At 41.7% G+C, this 27,356-nt stretch overlaps 1 protein-coding gene across 1 annotated transcript in view; it reads left to right on the top strand.

Moving 5' to 3' along the window:
- LOC140495623 (sodium- and chloride-dependent neutral and basic amino acid transporter B(0+)-like) overlaps positions 1-27,356 on the top strand; it is an 83,537-nt gene that overhangs the window by 49,502 nt on the left and 6,679 nt on the right. The window contains exons 9-14 of the mRNA XM_072594621.1: positions 4,882-5,110; positions 7,073-7,198; positions 14,717-14,835; positions 19,584-19,683; positions 19,923-20,032; positions 20,127-20,297. Of these exons, the coding sequence (XP_072450722.1) occupies positions 4,882-5,110; positions 7,073-7,198; positions 14,717-14,835; positions 19,584-19,683; positions 19,923-20,032; positions 20,127-20,297 (855 nt within the window). The remainder of the gene's footprint in view (positions 1-4,881; positions 5,111-7,072; positions 7,199-14,716; positions 14,836-19,583; positions 19,684-19,922; positions 20,033-20,126; positions 20,298-27,356) is intronic.

Raw genomic sequence — 27,356 nt, forward strand, 5'->3', positions numbered from 1 at the left:
CAGCTTTGGAGCAGGTGGGACTGGAACCCAGGTATCGTAATTCAGAGGTAGGGACATTACCACTGCACAACAAGAACCTGATTTTATTTTTAATTTAACCTACTTTTCCAGACAGCCTAGTCAGAGATGTTATTATACTCCTGTAGCGCAGGTGGAACTTGAACTCAAATGTCTTGGTCCACAGGAAGAGATACTACCTCTGCACCAGAAGAGGGTACTCCCTCCCCTGGAAGAATACTATGGGTAAAGATCTATAGTGTTCAACTGTAATCGCTGTTCACACAGCTTTATAAGGCATTGAGGGTTTTTGATGTTTGATAATTTTATGAGAATACAATTGAAAATATACTATCCTTGAGATTTTTAAGTGTTTTTATTTTGTTTATTTTTATGGCTTTATAGCTATTTAAAGGAAATTGTGTTCTTGACAGCATCGAAAGATCAACTTATGCTGTATCATAAGGATCAATCCTTGGGCCTCAATTATTTACCATCTCTAAGAATTAGCAAGTTTTGAGAAGATTTGTAGGTCAGGTGGAGGTCCTGGATGTAGGTTTGTTCACTGGGCCAACCGGAACTCTATCAACAAACACATTGACTTGGACCTGATTTACCAGCCCCTGAGAAAAAGAACAGGAAATGACATCACCATATGAAATGACATCACCACAGGAAATGACATCACCGGCCCATAGAAACCCAAACATATAAATAGAATGCAGGAATCATCAGCAGTACTTCATCAGGAGGCTCACTGCAGATGTTACCGAGTATGGTGACGAAACATCTGAAAATGAACCTTACAACTCAGCGAGCAAACCTACATCCACATCTCTAATAATGACTTGGAGGAGATGACAAAGTTGAATGTCTAAAATTTTGCATATGTTACAAAGATAAGCAGAAGGGTATGTTGTGATGAGGACATAAGGAATTTGTAAGAGGATAGAGATATGTTAAGTGAGTAGGCAAAATCATCAAACACCTACAGTTTGGAAACAGGCCTGTTGAGTCCACACTGACCCTCTGAAGAGCATCCCATTCAAGCCTACCTGTAACCATGCAATTCCCATGGCTAACCCACCAAGCGTGCACATCCCTGCACACTGTGGTCAATTTAGCATGGCCAATCCACCTAACCTATGCATCTTTGGATTGTGGGAGGAAACTGGAGCACCCAGTGGAAACTTCACACTTACAGGGAGAATGTGCAAACTCCACACAGAAGCTCAAGGCTGGAATTGAACCCAAGTCCCTGGCTCTTTGAGGCAGCAGTGCTAACCACTGGGGTACTGTGCCACTCCATCTTGGCAGATGAAATTTAATGTAGAAAATTATCAGTGTGCACTTTGGTTGGGAGAGTCAAAAGAATGGCGGTAATTTAAATATAACAGAGAGGGATCCAGCTGTTCCACTTAGTAAAACACAAAATGCTAGCATCCAGGTACAGCAAGTAATTAAGAAGACAAGTAGTATTCTCGCATTTATCGTGAGGGAGTTGGACTTACAAAAAATGAGTCTTGGTGAGGCTGCATCTCTAATATTGTATACAGCTTTTGCTCTCCATACTTGTGAAATAACATATTGGTGCTGGAAATGGTTCAAAACAGCTTTAAGTGACTGTCCGTGTGGAGTTTGCACATTCTCTCTGTGACTGTGTGGGTTTCCTTTGGGTGCTTCAGTTTTGTCCCAAAGGCTAGTTGGATTGGCCATGTTAAATTGCCCAGAGTGTACAGAGATGTGCAGGCTAGGTGGGTCCGCCATGGGAAATCCAGGCTCATGGGAATAGGGCGGAGGGGCTGGGTCTGGATGGGACGCTCTTCAGAGGATCGGTGTGGATTCAATGAGCTAAATGGCCCCTTTCGCTCTGTAGGGGTCCAATGATTCTATGAAAAGAGATTTGCTCAATTGATTCCAAGAATGAAGGAATTGACTTATCAAAAATTTCTAAATGGGTTGGGCCTTTTTTTTAAAATTGGAGTTTAGAAGAATGTGGGGTGATCTTATTGAAATTTACAAGCTTTTGAGGCGGATTGACAGACAGGTTTTAAGATATTTGCATAACTGGGGGATTCTCAAATTGGAGAGCATAATTACAGTTGAAGGGCGTAGTCATGTAAAACCAAAATACAAGGGAAGTTGTTTTCGCAGGCAGCAGTGAATATCTGAAATTCTCTCCACCCGAGTTGTGGAGGCTAGATCCAAAAATATTTAAAGGGGAGGCAGATATTGCTTGTAAGTATTGAACGGTTGAGGTTTATGCAGAGTTTGAGGCCTGGATCAGATGTGCCATTGTCTTAGAGATTGTCAGGACATGTTTAAGGGACTGAATGGTCATACCCATTCCAATTCCGTTTGTTTTCATGTTCCTGATACTAAGAGGACGGTTAGGGTAAAAAAAATCCCAGAATCACGAAAGGGCCACGTCATCCTCGAGCAATGAGTCAGATATTTTTAACAGGTTAATGGTGTGTGTGAAGATTTCTCTCATACTTGGTTCATTGTTGCATTGATATGTTTGAAAAGGAGAAATGCAAAACTGCCTCAGATTTGGGTAAGACTGACTTCAATGCAATGTGACAGAGACTGACACTGTAAACTGGGTCAACTGTAAATGAGTAAAACAACAGACAGTCAATGGGAGGTGTTCAAAACAATTGAAGATGATACAGAATGTGCTTATACCTCTCAGGCGAAGGAACTCCAAGAAAGGTGCTTAAATAAAAAGTAACAACAAGAGGAAAAAACATGCAAAAATACAACAAAAAAACAGTTCCTGGTGAATAGGAAAGAAACACACATAACAGATAACAAGAGCCAGAAAAAGGCAACATGATAAAAAAAACTCTGCAAGTGTTACCAAAACTGTGCAAAAGAAAACTAATTGTAACATGAGGAAAACAAAAGTTTGGTTAAGGGTAATGTGAGCGATTAATAAATTGTTAATTGTGATCTTATCAATGGAAGTAATGCTTTACGTCAGTATTTATCATAAAGGAAAAAGTAGAATGCTAGTTATCCGAAAGTCACTGATGCTGAATCTGAGATCGAGAATCATTAAACTTAAATGCAAAATCAACTATCAGGAAGAAAAGAATGGTAGCAGAATGGAAAACACCAGGTCCCGGATAGTTTCCATCATAAGATGTAAAGAAAAAAACTGACACTACCCTAAAATAATCTTCCAGAGTTCTCTTGATTTGGAAAATAATCCTTCAAATTCCGTGTGCTCTTCCCTTGTTTAAGAAAGGTGACTAAGTTAGTCCAATGTGTGCTGTTGTGAAATTATTCTGGTGTCTCAGGAAATGAACACTTTGAACATTTCCAGCTGGTCATAAAAGTAGCCTGAATTTGTAAAAAGGAGAAACAATTCCTGAGAAACATCATAAAACTGATTGAAGAGGTGTCTAGCATAGACATAGCGAGCTTTTTGTCGAGACTTCTTGAGAAAAAGTGGTGAGAAATGTCTACTGCCTGTTATTTCCCATGGCAGTGTTAATTTGCATTCTCGAAAGAAGCTCACATCCCTTTTCAAAGTAATATATAAATAAATGACCAAAGGAAAGTGTCACAATGGGACGTGTTTATATGAACATTAATGAGAATTGATGAATTCTGTACTTGCCAAAACAACTGATGTCAGCAGTGCAGAATGAGGCATTGCCCCAAGGATCAGGTGTTACTTGATCAACTGTCACAAAACTGGGTATGGATGAATACTTTCTCAACTGTGTCCCAAGAATATACCTGAGCCCCACCCTTGGAACTCCACCAAGTGCAACAAAACAGGATGGAGCCAGGTATTCACATTAGCATGTCAATTCGGAAATTGGTTTACACTTTGACCAACATGGCTGAGCATTGAGACTCCCACAGGGAATCTATCAAAAAGGGGTAGTTTTAACACTGCGCATTCAGTAGAAGCCAGGTAGAAGCTTGGGTTGCTAGAGAATCATAGAATCCCTACAATTTGGAAGCGGGCCATTTGGCCCATCAACTCCACACAAACCCGCTGAAGAGCATCCCACCCAGAGACTACGCTCTACCCTATCCCCATAACCCTGCATTTCTCATGGCTAATTCACCAAACCTGTACACTGCTGGATACTACGGGCAATTTAGCATGGCCTAACCAGCACTTCTTTGCGCTGTGGGAGAAAACCAGACAGTCCAGAGGAAACTCATGCAGACACAGGGAGAAAGTGAAAACTCCACAGAGCCAGTGGTCCGAGGCTGGAATTGAACCCCAGTCCCACTGAGCCACTGTGCAACCCCACTGAGCCACGATGCTGCCCCCAGGTAAAATGGAAAGACACCACGGCCTTACTAAACCATAGGGTTGCTGTCTCATTAGACTACACCTAGATCACTACACCTCAGGCAAGGGGAGTCTCCTTCATGATACCTTTAGCCAGTGTGGGAACTGAGTCCACATTATTAGCATCACCCTGCATTGCAAGCCAGCTGTGTAACCTGATCCAGGCTTGGGGAAGCTCCTTGTACAGTTAGCCCACAGCTTTTTGTTTCATTCATTGAGAAGGCAAGAAAAACAGATGCCTCCCCAGTCCAGAGCCCAGTGATGCAAGCAATGAGGTTTGTCAGAAGCACCAGTATATTGGTTCACTCATATGAAACGCAGAATGGTTAGTGAGCAAGTGATCAAATTGTCTGCATGGCTAGTGGAAAGATGGCCAACATGCATGATGGGAAAAAGCAGCTTTGGTGTTGAAACCAGCCGTCATGAGACCATAGTGGTGGGATTGGCATGGGGTGGGGGTTGGAAGGGGAAGAATGGGGTGAAATATCCACAAATGTGAAGCTATCTCCAAACGGAATTCCAAAAGCCCTGCTGCTAATACATCCTATCTTACATTTTATCAGGTTTGGAAAGATGCAGCAACACAAATTTTCTTTTCCCTGTCAGTGTCACTGGGTGGTATAACAGCTCTGTCTTCCTACAACAAGTTCCAGAATGACTGTTTCACAGATACCATCATTGTCGGTGTTATTAATTGTCTGACGAGTTGGCTAGCTGGATTTACCATCTTCTCCACCCTTGGACACGTGGCTAATGAAATTAATTTACCAGTTTCAGAGGTTTCACATTCAGGTATCTGTAGTATTTAAAATATATGATCTTATCTAACCATCTGAGACTCTCACAGGGAATCTATCAAAAAGGGGTAGTCTTAACACCTCCTATTCCACCTGCTCATTTTGCCATCTTAGCATTCTGATTTCCTTTGGTCATCAGAGTTATTCACTATGTCCTCAACTCTGGATCAATTGAAAGTTTGGAGACCACTCCATCTGGTCTTTTAGATTTTTCCCAACGATTTAGGTTAGGTTTTTTTTTTAATAAAGCTCTTTGAATCCAATATGGGCGCTCACAATAGATTTCTACAACAGATGAGCAATCCTTTTCAACATGTTATCACTCAGTAGGTAAAGTTTAAAATCGACTCCATAGTATTTAATTACAAAGCTTAGCCAATCAGACGTAACTTTCCATGTCTTGATCATATCTTGGTTTAATCCAATGCTGGCTCTGGGCCAAATACCCCTCTCCCTTCGCCTCCACCAGAACAACCTAATCCATTGATTTGGCCTGCAGGTTTGAGTCTTACAATCAGTTTTGTCTCTCAGCCAACCATTCTTAATGATAACTTTAGAGATATCTGATTCTCTATTTGATCTCCATTATGAGCACTTTTCTGAATCTCTAATGGACTTAGATCAACAGATTCTGTTTACATAGTTTGAAAGGGAGTGCAAATATTCTTTGAGGTTTTTTTTCCCTTTAAGCACCTGTTTGTTTATTTGGACAGAATCAAGAAAGATTAAGAGGAGAAAAGCCCTCTATTTTGTTTGATTGATACTTAACGGAGGAAATGTTTTCACTTGTTTGCCTATTTAATCAGCTTTTGAATCATTTTAAAGAAATGGCACATTGATTCTTATATAGTCAGCAATGGAAGGATGGATTTGAATGATGTCTGGGGACATGAAAAGAATATGGGGAGTAATTTATGGCATGTGGAGGGTATATGAGGGGTACAGATGAGTATAAAGTAAATCGGGATTGGGGAATGAGGGGCCACAGAAATTGCAAAGAGGTATGATAGTCATTGAGGGACAGACAGGATATGAATGGATCATGGAAACCTAAGTGCCAAAAGGTTTCTGACTCCAAAAGTATTCTCTCTGAGATTTATGAACTAATTTACCAGATAGGGATCCCACAGGCTCCCAAAACCCTTTATTACAGGGAGCTTGGGGCTGATATTTGAATCTCCAAAAGCCTTCATATGAAAACGCTAATAACATAGGACATGTCTGCCAAATTGTGACTCAACACTTCCTGTAGTTTGTGAAGGATGTAGGGAATACAGGGAAAAGTTTGGAATTCTGACCCCCAAGAATCTATTTTTTTTCTCTATTCCAGCCTGAATTCTGGGCAGGTGTGGGAGGGAAAACACTGACCCCTTCTTGTAAGATACTTTGAGAATGAAATGTAAAAATATAGTAATGTTTATATTTTTTGCATGTCCCTTTTTGATTCACTTTGATTTAGATCCCAGACTTAATGTCATTTTTAATGTTGGACCTAATGGCAATTCAACGTCACAAGCAAGATTTGGGGCAGTTTGGAGGAGCTGTTTTCCTTTCTCTTCTGCAGTGAATGACGTCAGTTCACATTGGGTTGTGTTTAAGGGCTGACATAGCATTGGTGTGGAACCACACGTGATACGTTTCCTTATTGCCCCCAGTGGGACATGACTGGTCCTACCAATGGCTGGACCCGCCTTGTCAGTTCGGAGCTCCCTGTCCTGACCTCTGGCACACTGCAATAAGTGTGCACTGTGGAGGGGACTGCGCATTTCAAATGCCAACCTTAGCTGCCTGGCAGAAGGTTCCAGCCAACATGATGGTAGAGAGGGCATAAGGGGTTTAGTGGCATGCAGAAAAACAGAACTATACCTCCCTACAGCTCTATTAGATAAAATGAAACATTTTGCTGCTGACTTTGAAACTCATTAATAACATTGCATCACTTTTATTCACCATCTAGGTTTAGGATTGATCTTTCTAGCATATCCAGAAGCCCTTCTCCACCTTCCAATTGCCCCTCTTTGGTCTGCTATATTTTTCAGTATGATTGTCACAATAGGATTAACCAGTCAGTTTGCAGTTGTAGGTGAGTGCTGTGTTTGTTAATTTAATCTGCGTCTAATTTTCCAAGAAGTAAATCTATCGAATCAAATAGTGAGTTAACTGTTTAAAGCATATTTTTGCAAGATTTCTTCCTGGGTTGTATGCAAATTGCATGAACCATTCTAAATCGTAACAAAAAGACTGACATGTTGTACCTTCTGCAGAGTTACCCAGCAGACAGATCGCATCAATTGAAATTCCGGATGATTTGGTTGTCTGTTTATTAAGAACTAGCTTTTGTTATGTTGGTCAAGAAACTTAGCCACCAAGAAAACAATTGTTCAACTGTTTATGTTGTGGTGCTGTGGAGTCCATAGATTATGTTGGTTGTGGGCATTTGCACCCCATTTTTAGTTATTTGAAAAACCTTCTGTTATGTTTTTGGTTGCTCTTCAGCCCCACACTCCTGATCTTTGGGCACCCAGTGCGGAGGGGTGTGGGCAGATTGGAGGACCTCCTTGTGGGTCTGTTCCTGGGCCTGGCCACGCTGGCTCTAAACAGGTCTGGGCAGTGGGCTGTGGAGGGGGTTATGTCTGCTGGCTGTCTTCCTCCCTTTTGCGGTTGTGTTCGAGCCCGAGTGTCCTTGGAGAGGGAGCATGTGGTGCCCACTAAAGTTCTCAATGTCTTTAGGGGGAGGTAGGCACTGCAGGGGATTGGAATGATTTATTTCCCCCTCCAACTCTATTATGATTCTGTCCCTTCCCACTGTCCCTACCACCCACTCACCTTTGATGGTTTGAATCACCCAAAATGGCCTTTGCTCATAAATACTCAAAACACTGCTTTTACTGGTTTAAATAAAAGAAAAACAACATCAATTTTGATGGTGGGAGGGCACTCAGTTGTCTGTGATAACATTTCTGAGTGGGGAAAAAAAGAAGATAATTGGTTTTATTCCCTCAATTTGGTGCACCCAGCAACTATTGCCCTCATGTGTCTTATTACTGACCCCTGGGGCTGGATTTTTGTCTTGGCCATAGGAGATGTGAATAGTGACATTTCCCATCTTTGGAAGTCCAATCTTGTCATTTCTACTCAGACTAGCCATGTATAGTGAACTTCTGGAGACACAGGCCAAGAGATTTTATGTTATTTTCTTCCTGAATCAGCTTCAGATGAGTTCAGATGTCAAAGCAGGCTGGTTGGAAGGATTGCCTTATTCTGCTGAGATTTTGCCCTAGCTCTCTGATTTAGGTTTTCTTCCTTCTAACCCTTGCCCCACCTGCACTCATTCCCAATCCTCTTAATACCCAACCCATCACCATGCCCCTACATACTCACCTCTCTGCACCCAATGTACCCTCCATAGCTACTCACATACTCTTCATTACTGGTTGACTTCAGAAGAAATGCCTTTGCAATTGGACACAAGCAACGATTTCTAACAATCTGATAAACCTGTTTTATATAAATACACTTCATAGTGAAAAAAAAACATTTAATATTAATTCCCTTAAGTGGTCAATCAAAACTATATACAGAAAACATTTTAAAGAGAGATTATCCTTTGCTAACCTCCTAAAACTGAGCAAAAGTGAGGACTGCAGATGCTAGAAACCAGAGTTTAGATCAGAGTGATGCTGGAAAAGCACAGCAGGTCAGGCAGCATCCGAGGAGCAGGAAAATCGGCATTTCAGGCAAAAGCCCTTCATCAGTTTCCTGATGCCTTCCTGATGCTTTTGCCCGAAATGTCAATTTTCCTGCTGCTTGGATGCTGCCTGACCTGCTGTGCTTTTCCAGCACCACTCTGATCCAACCTCCAAAAACTGGCAATCGATTTATGAACAACTCCCCTGCTAAAATAAACTTCTTTAGTGCCTTTGAAACTGAGCCACACATTGACAATGTCTCAGTTAGCAAAGCCAACCATTAGAAATACGAATAATGGAGACTATAGCAACTGCAAAAATGTTTTTTCTTAAGCTATGCTAGATGTTGAATTAAACAATACAGTTGATTTTTTGTTCACTAAGGGAGAACTATTGAATTTTTCAGTTCTAATTTGAAAGTGCACTGGACATTGAAATCACTGTAAGTCCCAATACTCAAACTTGAATCCAGAGTTTTCTTCAGTTTTGGAAGTATAATTGCACTTTTTCTAATGGGTAAATACTTCAATGCATTATGTTGTGTACTGAAGACTTATCCTACAGAAGTAGCTGTGCCCCGAGTCAAACTGTTCCAGTATAAGTACAAAACCAGCTTCAGATGAGGTTGGATGTTAAAACAGGCTGGTTAGAAGTATTGCCTTACTCTGCTGTGATGTTGCCCTAGCGCTCTGATTTAGATTTTCTTCCTTCTAACAATAGCTGACAATATCAAACATTGCCCAGGTATATCCTGTCCATTGAACCCAAATCAAACTGAATCTATTTACCACTTTATCAGTCACTGTCAGTCATTAGCATAGCGACGGAAAGGGTTGATGATCTTGATATCAAGCAGTTCTTGCTCAGCAACACCCTGCTCATTGATGTTCAGCATGGGACTTGCTAAGCCTGCTCTGCTCCTGACCCTCATTACAGTTTTAGGTCAAATATAGACAAAAGAGCTGAACATCACAGAGCTGAGGTGAGAACAACTGACCAGAGCATAAAGGCCACATTTAACCAAATGTGGCATCAGAAGCAAAACTGGATTTAATGTGAATTAAGGGGCATATTCTCTGCTGGTTGGAGTTAGACCTGGCTCAAAGGAAGATATTTGTGTATGTTGGAGATGTTTGCTAATGATTCCACGACATTCAACATCATTTGTAAATCCTCAGATACTGAAGCAGTCCATGTACAAATGCATCAAGATCTGGACAATGTCCACGATTGGGTTGACAAATAGTAAATAACATTTGCACCATGTAAGTGCCAGATAATAATCACGTCCAGTAAGAAAGATTGTCGCCCCTTGAGATTAACATTGCTGAAGCCCTCACTATCAACACCTTGGTGCTTACCATTTACCAGAAACTGAACGAAACTAGGCATCCAAATATAGTGACTACAAGAGCAAGTCAGATGTTAGGGTCCTGTAGTGAATAATTCAACTCCTGACTCCGAAAGTGTGTCTACCATCTGAGGCACAAGTCAGTTGCGTGATGGAATATTCCTCATTTTCCTGGATGAATGTAGTCCAACAGTACTTAAAAAGTGCAACATTATACTGGATAGTGTCGCTGCTTGCGTCATACTGTATCCATCACCTTCAATGCTCATGTGCACAGTGACAGCAATGTGCACCATCTCCAGGATTCACTGCAATAGTTTACTAAGGATCTTTTGATAGTACCTTTCAAACTTGTGACCCCTACCACTTAGAAGGACAAAGGGAAGCCAATGCTTGGGAACACCATATCCTACAGATAGTGAGCCACACACTATTTTGATTTTGAAATATATCCCTAATCATTTAGTGATAAATAATGTATAAGACATTTAGTACAAGGTTAAGTGACATCACAAGTAAAGCTCCTCCCATCAGGATATAAAGACCTGTTCCTGGGAGGAGCTAACCAGATTGTTATTAGTTCTTCTAGCATTTAGTTCAGTGTAGCTAAACATTATATAAACCTACTCTCAAGTCCAGCTTGATGTCTCATAAGAGGCAATCATGTTATATTTTTATTCATCCATGGGATGTGGGCGTCACTGGCTAGGTCAGCATTTACTACCCATCCCTAATTGCCCAGAGGGCATTATAATGTTGCACTTTTTAAGTGCTGTTGGAGCTACACTTATCCAGGAATATGAGGAATGTTCCATCACGCACCTGACTTGTGTCTCATAGATCGTAGACAGACTTTGGGAGTCAGGAGTTGAATTACTCGTTACAGGACTCCTAATATCTGACTTGCTCTTGTAGCCACTATATTTGTATGCCTACTTCCATACAGTTTCTGGTAAATGGTAAGCACCAAGGTGTTGATAGTGAGGGCTTCAGCAATGTTAATCTCAAGGGGCGACAATCTTTCTTATTGGACATGGTTATTATCTAGCACTTACGTGGTGCAAATGTTACTTGCTATTTATCAACCCAATCCTGGACATTGCCCAGATCTTGATGCATAACATAGATGTTGGAGTCATATGTAGGCTAGACCAAGTAAAAATGGCAGTTTCATTCTCTAAAGAACATTAGTGAACTAGATGGATTTTTCCAACAACTGGCAGTGGATTCATGGTTATCATTAGATTCCTAATTCCAGGTTTTTATTGAATTGAAATTCCACCCTCTGCCGTAGCAGGGTTCAAACCCAGAACATTACCTGAGTTTTTGGATTGTCAGTCCAGTAATAATGTCACTATGCTGTCACCTCCCTTAATGCGTTATGGACCAGACTAAACCATCTCAAAATATTCAAGGAGATAACCTAGATCCCACCTTTAATCTTATTTGAAAGCAAATGTAAGGCTCTTTATATCAGATGTGATTCGACTGGTCAAACTACTCAGCTTTAAGCAAGGCTCCCTTTATTCTTTACAAATAGCAAAAATACAAACAAGAAAAGAACTTTAACTATTGAAATACCTAACTAAAATCTATGTAGAAATTAACTACTAATCATCAACTGTTTGAATATAGCAGCAGTTTATAAACACACACTTGGCAGTGCTAGATTCAGCAGATTTTCCTCATTCCTGGGAGGAGCTAACCAGATTGTTATTAGTTCTTCAAGTGTTTAGTTCAGTGGAGCTAAACATTATATAAACCTACTCTAGTGCAGGACAAAGAGATAATCTCGCAGCAGAGAGAGAACTCAAGTTTCATTTTGCTGCAGCAGAGAGACAGCTGTATCCATCAGCTTCAAATTCCAACTTCAACTGAAAGAAACACTAAAAGCCTGGGTCTGTGTGATTCTCCACCCACTCATGCTTCTTCGAACTAATTTTTAAAAAAAGCACTCAGGGAGCTCAAAGCTTTCTCAGAACTGGAAGGGCCACTCACCCCGAAATGTTAACTATGATTTCTGCCAGACCTGTGCAGCTTTTCCAGTAATTTCTATTTTTGCCTCAGATGTAATTAGATTCCTTACAGTGTGGAAACTGGCCCTTCGGCCCAACCAGTCTCCAAAGAGTAACCCACCCAGTACCATTTCCCGCCTTACACTAATACTACGGTGTAATTTAGTGTGGCCAATTCACCTGACCTGCACATCGTTGGACTGAGAGAGGAAACTGGAGCACCCGGAGGACACCCACGCAGACACAGGGAGGATGTGCAAACTCCACACAGACAGTCACCCGAGGCTGGAATCGAACCTGGGACCCTGGTGCTGTGAGGCAGCAGTGGTACTCACTGAGCCATTGTGCTGCCCTATGTAATGTAGCTATCTGTCGAATATCACACCATAAACTGATACTGTTCATCAAGATAGCACTTAACAGCGAAGCATGTTTCCACTTCATGCAGGATAACTGGGTGAGAAAGTGATCTCAGATGTGGTTTACCAATGCACGCTTCATGTATTTTCCCCTCCTATGTGCTAACCTCCAGCAGACATGGATACCATGCATTTGCTCACCATACTGACTCTGATTATGTTCACTCCAGGCAATGTCCCAGCATTGTCCTGTTGCAGGTAGCAATACAGATTGGAGAGTGATGGCAAGGATCACAGCTCATGGTAGACAATGGGCTCCATCTGGTCACCAGGATGTACTGCCCACCCAGGTTGAAGACACCATGCCACCTTTTGTCCATTGCCAGTGATGCTTTCAGTCATCTAGACATCAACCTAAGGATCTTCCTTGTTTGATTGGAGAGATAGGAGAAACTAGGACTGTTGACCTTGGAGAAGAGAAGGTTGAGAAGAGTTTTGACAGAAGTGTTCAAAATCATCAGGTGACTCGACGGAGTTGATGGAGAGAAATTATTCCCATTGGTAGAACAAGCCAATGATTTAACATGAACCTCAAAAGGACCTTCTTTTTTAGACAGTGGTTGGGATGTAAAGAGGTGTGATGAAACCTGACAGGGTGGTGGAAGCAGAGTCAATCATGGCATTCATAAAGGAATTAGAAAATTACATCAAGAAAAATAACAACGCAAGACTACAAGGCAAAGTGGGAGTGGTGAGAGTGGAGGTTAAAGGGGATTAACTGGTCTTGTTGCAAGCCAACGAGAAAATGATGGCTTCTTCAGTCCTTTAACCATTCTCAAATTATATTCCAGAAAACCACCCTACTTTAACGCTTTTTAAAACCCACACCTACTTGTCCAAATGCCTCCATTCAGCTCCTTGTCAATATTTGGCTGAAAACTTCAGATGTGTTACATCGTTAAAGGTGGGTGAGGCTGTGAGTTGTTACTTTCACCCGAGAAATCAGGTTTGTTTCATTTCAGTCTTTAGCCTCCATCCTCCCTTATTTGTAAGTCACAGGTTATTTGAAAAATTGCCAAGGCTGGTTATTGCACAGGTAATTGCCAATCAGTCCCATTGGCGCCGACCTACATGAGTTCTTGGTGTATATTAATTTTAAATAGTTATGCTTCCCCTTACATTCCTTTTTGGCTTGTCCTGCCCACTTTCTATCGTTTCCTTTAGCTTTATATTCAATTCTAGATAAGTCCACCCTGCCAACTCGCTCTATGTGCACCATTCCACAACTGGTGCACAATTTTCAACCTCTTCAACCTTATCTTGTTCTCTAAACCATCATTTTAAGCCCATGTATTTGAAGGCAGGCAGGAAGACCAAGTCCTGTTCACTTGCTAACAAGGCATCCCCACCTCCCACACAACTCAAAACAAACAACATGTTTCCAACCTGAACCATATGAACTGAACAAGCCTAAACTGAGTAAAGAAGTGAATACAATAGTCCTAGCGGGCAGCATGGTGGCTGTGTGGTTAGTACAGCTGCTTCTCAGTATTACGGACTCTTGGGCAACTATCTCTGTGGAGTTTGCACATTCTCCCTGGATTTCCTCTGAGTGCTCCACTTTCCTCCCACAGTCCAAAAATGTACAGGTTAGATGGATTGCCCATGCTGAATTTTCCATAGTATCCCAGGATGTGCAGGCTAGTTGGGTTAGCCATGGGAAATGTAGAGTAATAGGATAGTGGGGTGCACTTCGAAGGGTCAGTGTGGACTCAATGGGCTGAATGGCTTGCTTCCACTCTGCAGGGATTCTATGATTCTGGAAGGTGAGGTCGGGAGAATTTCCTGTAATGTACATTTTCCCCAGCTTTCTCTTTGTTAACTGGAGTAATGTCTGCCAGTATTGTACACATTTTCCACTGTCTGTTAAATGTTTCACTCCTGGTGAAGATGGGCTGCCATAGGTGGACAGCTATCTTGCCGGGAAGCCACAGCATTCAGGTTTCCTTCTGCCAGACCGCTGCCAGTGTTGGCAGAGTGAAGGAAATATCTCAGGCCAAGCCGAGTCAGCACAAAGCTGTGTTGTCTTAAGCACCAGAAGGGAGGGGATGTGTATGGGGGAAGATGATTTCTTATGTTTTCTATGTGTTAATTATTGATTGATATCACTCCATTTTCTTTCACTAGAGACAATTATAACAAGCCTTCTTGATGAGTTTCCCAAATTTCTGCGAGACAAACGGTTATATGTGACGGTGATTGTTTGTTTGATCTTATATTTACTTGGAATGTTGCTCATAACGCAGGTACGAAACCCTTTAATGGATTACAGGATTTATTTACATATTCTGGTTGTTGTGTTCTGAAGAACAGATTGCACTATGTTCTGACTTGTCAGTATAATGTGTTAATGGTGTTCTGCTGAAAAGTCATCAAACTGAAAAGTTAACTCTATCCCTCTCTCTGCAGAAGATGCCTGACCTGCTGAGTAGTTCCAAGTTTCCTGTTTTTCATTTCAGATTTCCAACTTCTGCTGCATTTTGAGTTTTATTTGCGTGCAAGTGTTGCTTTTGAATGCATTTAACTTTATGCAAAGGGTTGATGCGGCTCGTGGTAAAATTCCCTCTCCCATCACAGGATGAAATCCATGTAAATTTGATTCATTGATTCATGTGATTATGGAGGGCTTCCCTGCCATAGGAAAAATGGATCCCGGTTTCTGGAATTCCCACACCCGAACATGGAGCGATGGATTGCAGTTTGCATATCCACAGTTTATACAGGCAGCTATATTTCTTTCCATTGCTTTGCAAGCAAATCCAAATTTCATTGATGATGTCCAAAATTGCATCCATGGATTTTAGGCCTTTCAGTCAAAAAATATAGATAAAGCTGCAGGACTGTTTGGAGAGAGAGGGTATTCTTTGGGTAGAGTCAGAGAGGGATTTATGTCTCCTGCCCTTCACATTAAAAGACTGTTTTGTTTTAAACAAAAACAATTTGCTGACCTAAGCCCAAGGTATCTGTACTATTGATTCCACTACCTATCATTATCATAGCTGGGTGCCTATCAGTACACAGCTTGTTTAACATATCCAAGTGGTAATAAAGTCTTTGATGTGGACCTCTGACTTCAAAAGCATTTTTTTTAGGACTTTAGCCACTTGAATGAATTTAAACAAAATGAATGCAGTGAGATTTTTAAATCTGCACACAGTTAAAATATTATTTTACTTTGGCAAATAAGGTTTGTCCATGTGGGATATGGGAGAATCAGAATGGGAAGTCAAACAATAGTGCGTGGGCCTTGGATTAGTGTTAAGTTGGCATGGGGCATAGGGCCAAATGATAGATAGAGGGGCATAGATTGGTATGAAGTACCTAAGAGCCATGACATCTGTGTTGAGGCCTACGTTAGCATGGATGGTCTATGAGGATTACGTGAAGTCATGAGGGGTGACAGTTTTTTTAATGTTTTATTCACTTTTCTCAAAGGTCTTATAGCACCAAGGGCAATTTTTCACACAGACCACCTCTGCATTTAGCAGCCCGCATGCCTCATTGTCTCCATACTGTATCCTAGGATGTTGGGCCTGAGTGACACTGACAACTACCCCAACCCCACTCTGCAACTGAAATTTAAGTAGCTGCGACACTTTCTCCTAATTCGGATTTGAGAAGGCAAAACCTTTCTTTGTTGCAAGGTGATCAAGGTTGGGAACTAAACAATTCAAGATGCTTAATCTTTAGAAGAGAGATAGCCAAAATGGACAACATAAGAACTAGGAGCAAGATTAGGCCATTCAGCCCCTCAGGCCTGCTCCAGTATTCTATATGATCATGGCTGATCTCATTTCAGACTCAACTCCACTTTCCTGCCTGCTCCCCATCACCCTTTATCCCCTTATGATTAAAAATTGATCTCCTTCAATATATTCAGCGTCCTTCAATATGTTCAGTGTCTCTCATGACCCCTAAGAACCTAACTAAAAGCTTAAAACTATGTTTTTTTTTGCTCCCATTCAATATGAAACTACTCACCTCTCAGTTCCTGCCACTCTAGCTTCTTGCTGATTTTTATGTTTACTTTTCTCTCCTTCATTATGTCGCTGCCCACCCCAGCCAATATTGTTTAAATCCTCACCAGCCAGACTTGTAACTCCCTGTGAGGGTAATGGTCCCAGGCCTGTTCAAGCGCAACCTGTTCATTTTGAATAGATGCTTTCTATCCCAATATATGGTCACAGTGCCCAAGAATCCCAAGCCTTCCTTCCAGCAATGTACTCCCAAATAAGCATTGACCCTAGCTGTCTTTCTAGTTGTACTTTCACTAAGTGTGTGGCCCTTAACAATGTTATCATTAAAGTCTCACTTTTTAGCTTCCTTCCTAGCTCCTCAAAATCTGACCATAGAAGCTTTCCCTCTCTATGTTGTGAATGTCAATGAGTACCACCAACATCTGGATCAATTCCGTCCTCCTCTAGAATACTTTGCATTCTCATTGTTGCTGATGTTTGTCCTGGCACTATGGAAGCAAAGCACCACATGGGAATCTTAGTGATAGGTACAGAAATGCCTATCTATCCCTTGACTGTGGAATGTCCCTTAACAACTGCATTCATATACTGGCTGCCTTTTGGTGATTAATAAATGCTCTTGACTGAATTACTTCAGGATATCATCACTCCCAACAGGCTCCAATGTTGAATACTGGTTTAGGAGTAGCAGGCACCCTGCAGACTTCTGCACTTGCTGCCACTTCCTTCAGTTTTGGGTGTCCACCAACCTGCTATCCTAAGCTTCCACTGCCAGGGAATGACCACTTGCTGGAATCAGCTATCCAGGGAATTCTCATCCTTCTTGATGCTCCACAGTGACCCCTGCTGTCTCTGGACCCTGCAAATCCTGACCTTGAGCTGGTGTAGTCAGAGACAGTTCCAACATACCCCTACGATACCCATGCATCCTGAAGCTCCCACGTGTTAGCAAGTCCCATCAAAAATTTAAAAGGAAACTGCTATTGCTATTTTAACAATCTGGGTATCACTCTGATTGAACTATTGATCTCAATTAATGCCTCAGTTATAACTGATTTGAGCTTATAACCTATTAATTAATTTAGTATCACAATAACTTGATTCAATTCTTAATTTTCCAATTCCCAGTTTGGAACAAATATCTATGTTTCAATAATAAACTAAAGAGAAGCGCTGATTGATTATTCCCTTAGCTAGCCTGTGCTGGTCTCAAAGTGACCCTCTCTATTCCACTGCCTCTTCCTTTATAGGTGAGGGTGTCACTGGCTAGGTTAGCATTTATTGACCTCCCTGATCACACAGAGGGCAGTTAAGAATCAACCACATTGCTCGAATAAGGATGGTAGTTTCCTTCCCGAAAGGACATGGAGTGAACCAGATGGGTTTTTCTGACACGCGGCAATGTTGTCATTAGACTCTTAATTTTCGATATTTATTAAATTCAAATTCCATCATCTGCTGTGGTAGGATTTGAACCTGGGTCCCCAGAACATTGCTTGGATCTCTGGTTTAACAGTCCAACAATAATATTGTTGAGCCATTGCCTCTCCCTTAAGGACGCTTGATCAGCACCCAATCCCCTAACTTAAAGAGTCGGTCCCTCCATCACTAACCTAAAGTGTATCCAGTATTCAAGATCCATTGAACAACTTACCAAAGCTTGTTTCAACAGGACTTTCCAAACTCACAACCTTCTACCAATGAGAAGGACAAGGACTCAAGATGCGCCAGCACCTCTGGTTTTCACCCATGCCACATATCACACTGACACAAAATGATTATCAAAGCTCCCTCCCTCACAGCACTGTGGGTGTACCTGCATTGTATGGGCTGCAGGACGCAAGAAAGCAACTCACCACCACACACTCAAAGGGCATTTGAGATGGGCAATCAAGGCTGCCCTTGCCAATGATGCATACATCCCATAAAGGATTGAAAAAAAGTTTAATGTCACCATAGCATGTTCTATGTCAGAAAAACACAATCAATTCTCAACAGCATGAAACTCGAGCAGGGGTGGGGGGGAGGGGGTGGGAATAATGAGTACATTATTAAATGTGTGAAGCATAAAAACCAATCTGTTTTTTTGGTGTCAGGCTGTTCTTTGAGTACACTGCATCTCGGAGTAAATTATAGCCGTGAGTTTGATTTGCTTTCAGCGGTTGTGGTGAGGTGATATAAAAATTACAAGCAATTTTTAACACTTTTATAATACAGGATGCCCTTAAAATCGTGTCTTGCAACACTGTTTTGCATTCACATCACTGTTCAATTAGAGAGCTACATTTGCAAAGTGTTACTGCTGTTTTGCATCAATATTGTCACATGTCCCGGCCTAGTTCCCATTTTGATCCTGCCAGAGCTGGATCTCAGTTCTTGGGTAAGGTGAGGAGAAGGCAATCTTGGGAGGGGATTATGAGCCTCAGACAGACTGTTTTGCAACATGTTCTCCCTCTTCAAAGTGCAGGTTCCCCTCTAACCAATTAAGTGAGGACTTCCTGTGATCTTACCTACTTGTAATTTTAGTGCGGTGAAAATCAGTCTGAAGATACAAGTGGCTCTTAAAAGCAAAATAGATTTACCCATTGCTACTAAATATCTTTGAATTAAGGAAGAGTTAATGAGCCTTCCTGAAATGTTTGTTGATACCTAGAAATTGTTTCTGTGATTGGATGTGCAAGCATAGGGGAAATAATAAGTTAGTTTGTGAAATTATTTCAAGCCAACTGGATTGGCAATGGGAACATTGGTTGAAGACATGTTTACAATGAGGCTATGGGAAGTATTATGTGAGACAAATATATAGCCCTTCAGCATTGTTCAGTAGCCATCATTTCCATTGTAACTCTACTTAAATGATGTATTGCATTGAATGTTAGCAACTGACTCAAAGGAAATGGAAATTGGTGAGAATGGAAGGTGTGGTTATCTTAGCATTAAGTATAACAGAGTTTATCCATTGTATAGCATTCTGCAAAGGACCATTTTCACCATCCATTATCTCAATATCTTTTTAGGCTGGGATTTACTGGATACATTTAATTGATCACTTCTGTTCTGGATGGGGTCTACTTCTGATTGCATTACTGGAAATCATCGGCTTAAGCTGGGTCTATGGTAAGTGTGAGTCCGAGGATTTGGAATCTTGAAGCATTTAAGACTAGCAGAAGCAAGTAAATTGGCATTGAGTACGTAATGTGTGAAGTTACATCCAAAATACTGAGAATTTGAAGTTGCAATGTGGACTATTCAACAATGGTAACCGACACAGAATGAATTTCAAAATCGGAAACAAGGGGCCCTGAAGACAGCGCAGAGCGAGTGATGGTGTATCTCTGCTTCCTTGTTGCTCCCAGGGATAAACCGATTCATCAAGGACATTGAGATGATGATTGGGGAAAGGAATTGGCGCTTCTGGCTGTGGTGGAGAGCGTGCTGGATTGTGGTCACACCTACATTGCTGATGGTAATTGGATGTCGCATCTTTTAGTGCCATAAACTACCATTAATCAGGCTGCATGTATTTCACACAATTAACACCTCATTCCTTTTTTCAATAGATAATCCTAATCTGGTCGATAGTAATATTTAGACCACCAGAATATGGAGTTTTGGAGTATCCTACTTGGGCAGTTACACTCGGCTGGCTTATGTTGACATTTTGTTTCATATGGGTCCCTGTTATTGCTGTGATCGTAATTGCTGGGGCTGAAGGTGACAGCCTGCGCCAGGTGAGAGAAACAAAACACTATAGAGCTCCCCTTGTGTGACAGTAATATCTGTACTTAAAATAAACGTAATGTGAGCTATTGCAGGATAGTAACACTGGGTATGATTCAGAGACACAGAAGAAATTCCATCAGGTGAAAGGAGGCAATTCAGTCAGAACAGCTGATTGGTAGTCGGACTGTCACTGTGCAACTCTCTGTGTCTTCACTTTCCATTTAATTTTCAAGAGAAACAACTTCCCTCCTGCTTACAGGAAAGGGAGAGTACACGGAAGAAGAGGCTTTGGAGTAGTGAGATTCAGAGAAACTCTGGAGTAGAGGAACAAGGAAGATGTCTGGGCAGAGGGACAGGGAGACAGTTTGGGACAGGGGGACAGAGAGACGGTCTGGGACACGCGGAGAGAGGGAGACAGTATGGGGCAGGGGGATATAGAGAGACAGTCTGGGACAGGGAGACAGGGGGACAGGAAGACAGTCTGGGGCAGGGGGACAGGGAAACAGAGGGACAAGGTGACAGGGAGACAGTCTGGGGCAGGGGGACAGGGAAACAGGAGGACAGAGGGACAGTCTGGGGCAGGGGGAGACAGGGAGACAGTCTGGGGCAGGGGGACAGGGAGATGGGGGACAGTCTGGGGGCAGGGGGACAGGGAGACAATCTGGGGCAGGGGGACAGGGGTACAGTGAGACTGTATGGGGCAGTTGGACAAGGGGACAGACTGGGGTTGGGGGGGCGGGGAGACAGGGGAGACAGGGGGGACAGGGGGATAGTTTGCACATTCTCCCCGTGTCTGCATGGGTTTCCTCCGGGTGCTCTGGTTTCCTCCCACAATCCAAAGATGTGCAGGTCAGGTGAGTTGGCCATGCTAAATTGCCCATAGTGTTAGGTATAGGGGAATCGGTCTGGGTGGGTTGCGCTTCGGTGGGTTGGTGTGGACTAGTTGGGCCGAAGGGCCTGTTTCCACACTGTAAGTAATCTAATCTTAAAAAAAAGTGTAAGTAATCTAATCTAACCTATGAATACGTTCATTCACAAAGCAGTTGGAGCTGTTTAATAATGGATACCCCATTGTAAAACTGATAGTTTGGGAATCAGTCATGTAGCATAGTGGTTTGTTTCACACCAATTTTCTTTATTTAATTCTGCATCTCTTTTTCTTATTCGCCCATGAGACATGGGTGTTGTTAGCTGGACCAGCATTTATTTCTCATCCCTAGTTGCCCTTTAGAAGGGGATAGTGAGCCACCTTCTTGAACTGCTGCAGTCCCTGTGCCCGAGATAAACCCACATGCTTGTTAGGGAGGGAGTTCCAGGATTTTGACCTAGCAACAGTAAAGGAATGATGATATATTTCCAAGTGGGAAGGATGGTGAGTGGCTTGGAGGGGAACTTGCAGGTGGTGTTGTCCCATGAATCTGTGGCCCTTGAACACCACCTCCATTTTCTTGTTGCATTGAATCACTTACCTTTTCCTGATGCTTTGTGCTTGCCATCTTGAAACTGGTGAACAGTCCATTTTCCTTTTCGCTTCCTGACTGCCTATTGTCTGACTCTATTTTGTTAAACTATTATGCAGCGCATTATCAAAGATCCTTTAAAAATTACATCAACTGCAATACCACTGTCAACTCTCTGTTAACTCCTCAAACATTTAACATAGTTGGTCAAGCAATGTTTTCTCTTCTGAAATCCATGCAGTTTATTCATTATTATGTTTCACAGTTTTAGAGGTTCTCCCATCTTCGTCAGGAGAGATTCCACTACACTTCCCACTCTCGATGTTAAGTTGATTGGTTCATAATTTAAACATGATTAAAAGGAGATGCAAAGTTTATGCTTTTTTCATACAATCATTAGGACTAGGTTGCAAGGAGACAAAACTGAATAATGTATACAGCATGAAAAAAGGGCATCTGGTTTCTTGCTTCCTAGTCCTGATGAGGACTGGACAAAACGCTTCAACTTCTTGTCTCTGAAAAGTAATGTGTAAGTATAAACCAAGCAGTGGTTTCTAATTCTGTGTGTGTGTGTGATAGTCATCTTCTTCAATGTAGGAATTACAATGACTCTCTCAGACCTCTGGCACTAGACATTTTAACCATTTTTTTAAAAGATTCATTTGTGTGATGTGGGCATTGCTCCAAGGACATTGGTTATTGCCTAGGAGCAATTAAGAGTCAAGCACATTTCTGTGGGTCTGAAATCACATGGAGGTGTTACTTCTGCCACACAGTGTATTTGAATTATTATATCTTGCAAACGAACTGTGATTTGATTCTTAATAGTAGTAAAACTATAATATTTGTTTATTTGACTCAATTAGTATTAGAACAACAAATACACTGTGAACTACCAATAAACACTACAAATCTATCTGCTGCTTTAACTTAATTTTGGATGATCAAATACCACCACACTAGAACACGGTGATGTTGTCTGGTCTTCTTCTGATGATTTCAGATGTGTCCTCTCTTTTGGTGATTATTCTTGAGTTACCACTTGAGTTACTGCGCTAAGTGTGGGTTTGCGGCAATTCTTATACTCCAAAGTCTTTGTGCCCTTTTAGGAGGGTCTTGAGTATCTTCCAATGGATCAAACTGGTTCAATCACACTGATCGATCTGACCCAACCAGACATTGGCGCACTGATGGTGGTCCTATGATGTCCATTACTGGAGGTGGTGGGTGCATAAAACCCCCTCCAAAACAATGATGATTCTTTTTTTCAAAATCAATTTCATAACTTATGTGCATTTCTCTTTTCCCACCTCCCTTCCACAATTGAAGACTACACCTATCAATAGGACATATATTTTATTGTCATCTTTTCTCTGTTGCCATTTGCCACCTCAAATATATATACTGCAGCTCCTCTGGACAGTCTCCCTGGATGGGGAAAGATGCAGTTGCATTTGAATAGGAAAAGATGTTGCGGTGTTTGGATGGGGACAGATAGTGAGGGGAGGGGAACTTGAATTTCTACAACACTACAGCACAGATCTGTGGCAAGAGCCAGAACTGATATAATTGAAACCCAGTTAGTAACAGAGGTAAATGAAAGGAGATAAAAATTTGAAGAAATCGTAGAGGAATGAGCACCAATGGATCTTGAGGAATTTAAGCTAATTCTTTAATTTATTACACATGCTCTAATTTATCTGTGTAGATACTCAAAACTCCATGTAACTAAAACTTTATACAAAGAGGAAAGTGTTAAAATCAAACAATCGTGCTATCATTTTAATTACATAAATATTATTAAATAATTTGCTAAATGATCAATATATTAATTTGCTATTAAAACTGATTCAGTTAACAGCAGAGGAAAAGAGAAAACAGTTATTTATGTTACATTAAAAATATTCATGTTTGTACGGCAAAATGTTTTATGCAAATAGTGTGGGGACCATGAGAACAATGAGATTCTTCCAGATGTTGATATTGGCATTGCTTTGAGTCATTTCATTGACCTAGACCTTGACATAGTGACACCACCTCGTGCGATAATGGAGGGATTTCTGGATGATTTACTCCGAGTTGAGTCACATCCAGAAGATGTTTACAGATTCAAAAGGAAGACAGTGCGACAAAGATATGCAGTTGAGACAGGAAGGAGGTACTTAGTCTGGTCTTTCCGAGAGGTACAATATTGTTGCCATCTGTAGAGATAGGGGAAAAGCATGAGGAAAACTAACCACGTTTGTATAGAACTGGATGCAGTTCAATTGGGCCAAATGACATAACAGTTGGGTTGGCATAGGGAATTAGACAAGTTGCATTAGATGTTAAAGGGAAGCAGATAAAGAGCTGCCTCACCAGTTCTGCTGGAAATTCCCAAAGCATCAATTGAAAGAAAGAATGAATGAAGGAGGGAGGGAGGGAGTTGGGTATGTATAATTGATTTAATTGAAGAATGAATTATATATTTTGACAATGAGGGAGTCACAGGTTATGGACTGAGGTGAGGGAGGTGCATTCAAGAAAGAGAAGTTGAAATGAACACTGGATCAGCCATGATCTCATCAAATGATGCAGCATACCTATAGGTTGAATGGTCAATTGCTGTTCCTAATTTTGTTGTTCCTATATCGCCATTGGATATCTTGAAGAATCTTGAACAGAATCTGAACAGGAAAGGCAGAGAAGCAAGCAATTGTCATGGCATCTGAGAAGACCAAATGACATTGGAAAGAACAAGGAGGAGAGGTCAGGGACTTTGAACCTAATTAAAAAGCAAGACCCAGGGGCAGTAATCTTGGGAGCACTTCCTGAGCATTGCGCAAAATTCTAACCAGTCATCAAAAATGAATGTTTCTATCCTCAGGTTGCCTTTTCCCTTCATCTTAAATTATACGCTGCTAACTGAAAGTGGTTCCCTTCAATTGTTCTATTTAATCCTTCCTCAATTTTAAACACCTCTTATAAACCTTCCCTCAACCTTTTCTCCTGGAAGGAGAACAATTCCCTGTTGATCCGTGCAACTCTAATCCCTAACCTTTTGAAGCTTTTCCATGCCCAAGGTTGTGCACAATGCCTCACCTGAACCCAAATGGTCTTTTAGATAGTTTTAGCATAACTTCTTCTAGATTATTTATGTCGTGTTGTAGTTGTCTGGTAATATCCTCACTATTTATCATAACTCCAAGTTCGGTAATGTCAACAAGTTTTGAAATTTTTACTCTGAACTCCATTATTGGAGTTGTTTATATTATCGGAACAAGCAGCAGCCATTGCACTGACCTTTGGATACACCACAATCGCCTATCCTTCAGGCCGAGAAACTACCAGTTCCCCAGATCATTGTTTTTGGTTCTTAAGTCTGACAACCTTAAGTATCAGTTTTTTTATCCCCTTGACTATTGTTTCTAAGATTTTATCAGCACTGATGTTAAGTAGACTTGTTCGTAAAATATCCTTATTTTGATAAGTTCTAATGAACCTGTTCGGAGATGTTATTGCACACCTCTGCAGCAACTAGGACTTGAACCTAGACCTCCCAGCTCAGAGGGATGGACACCACTACTGTGCCATCAAAGCCCCCTCCATCACTTTTTTAAAATCAGGGTGCCACATCCACTGGCTCTTTGCTCACAGATTGAGAAGGTTAGGGTGAGCTCTTCCATTATCTCCATCTCTGCGTTCCCTCGCTAATAATGGCTCTCCACGTTCTTCTTCCTGTCATGTATTTTAGCCGCCATGTGTCTGTCTATTCCATCAACCCATCCACATCCTTTTGAAGTTTATGACTGTCTTGCCCAATGTTTTCTCCATTGCAAATTTTGCTGTCATCTGCCGAGTCAGACATTGTACCTTCTATCTTCAAGTGCACATCACTACTGTGAAACGAAAACAGGTATTTTACAAGTACTGAACCTGAGGGACCTCCACACTCTACCTCACCCAGTCTTAAAAACAGCCATTCACCATAACGTGCTTTATTTCCTAACCCTTAGCCCACCTTTTATCCTTTCTGGCTTTGCCCCTTTTATCACATCAATTTCAATGCTGCCAACAAACCTATTATGCGGCATTTTAATAAGCACTTTCTGAAGGCCAAGGAGGTGTTAATGCCTGATAGAAATATCCTCAAGACCTTTTGAGGTTTATCTGTATCATAGAGGGGCCAATATCCAACTGGAAAGGTTGCATAGAACTGGAGAAAATGCTTTTAACTAAAAAAGGCTGTACAGAGTTCAGATGGAAGCAATAGTAACCATTATACCAGTGGAAGATAAGAATAGTACGGTTGAAATTAAAGCTCAGAAAACAGAAAATTACAAAAAGAATGTAATAACTCGAAATTCAGAAATTAGTGTTTAAAAGCATGCCAAGTAATTCACATAGGACTGATGAAAATTCAGGAAAAGGATAAGCTAAGGAACATGAGGAATATACTACTGAGTCACATGATCATGCTGTAAGATGTTACAATGACAACTTGCATTTAAATGGGGCGGCATAATGACTCAGTGGTTAGCACTGCTGCTTCACCACGCCAGGTTCGATTCCAGCCTCGGGCAACTGTCCGAGGAATTTGCACATTCTATCCATATCTGTATGGGCTTTCGCCAGGTGGTCCGGTTTCCTCCCACAGTCCAAAGATATGCAAGTTGGGTGGATTGGCCGTGCTAAATTTCCCATGGTGTTCAGGAGCGTGTAGGTTTACGGATGGGAAATACAGGCTTACAGGGATAGGGTAATGGGATAGGTCTGGGTGGACATTTCAGAGGGTCAGTGTGTACTTGTTGGGTCGAATGGCTTGCTTCCATTCTGTGGGGATTCTATAAAATTCTATTCTACAAAATAAACAGTGCCTTCATCAGAATAAGAGGTGAGGTACGTTAAGGCTATCATTGTATATGAGTAAAGGAAGACTTGTTTCTGTTGGGATGGGGCTAATTGCTGTCAGAATAAGCTGTTCTGTTCCATTTCATGATAAACTGACACCAATATCAGAGCAAGAAGGAGCTGGAGCACTGCTGGACTGCCCTTGAACTGGGAGGAGATGCTCCAGAGTCAGAGTGATAAACATTAATACATTCTGAAGCGAGAATGATGTTGCTGTGTTTGAGTGGAGGACGTTGCTGCAAATTTATGATAGAGAAAACTGAAGTAATGCCAGGGGTGGATAGAGAAACTGCAGCGTAGTACTGGCGAAGGAAGCTTCATTGCTTTATTAGTGATGGCGGCTGCATGTCAAAGATGGAGCAGGATGCTGCATTATTGAACTGAAGCAGGTTACTGCATTGTTGTGCTGAGCTGGAGGAGGGTGCTGCATTATTGAAACTGGAGCAGGTTACTGCATTGTTGTGCTGAGCGGGAGGAGGGTGCTGCATATTGAAACTGGAGCAGGGTATTGCATTGCTGTGCTGAACGGGAGGAGGGTGCTGCGTTGCTGTGTTGAGCTGGAGCAGGGTGCTGCATTGCTGACCTGGAGCAGAGTGCTGCATTGCTGTGCTGAGCTGGAGGAGGGTGCTGCATTGCTGTGCTGAGCTGGAAGAGGGTGCTGCATTGCTGTGCTGAGCTGGAAGAGGGTGCTGCATTGCTGTGCTGAGCTGGAGCAGG

The sequence above is a fragment of the Chiloscyllium punctatum genome, chromosome 25 (genome assembly GCF_047496795.1).
Source record: "Chiloscyllium punctatum isolate Juve2018m chromosome 25, sChiPun1.3, whole genome shotgun sequence".
NCBI classification, from domain to species: Eukaryota; Metazoa; Chordata; class Chondrichthyes; order Orectolobiformes; family Hemiscylliidae; genus Chiloscyllium; species Chiloscyllium punctatum.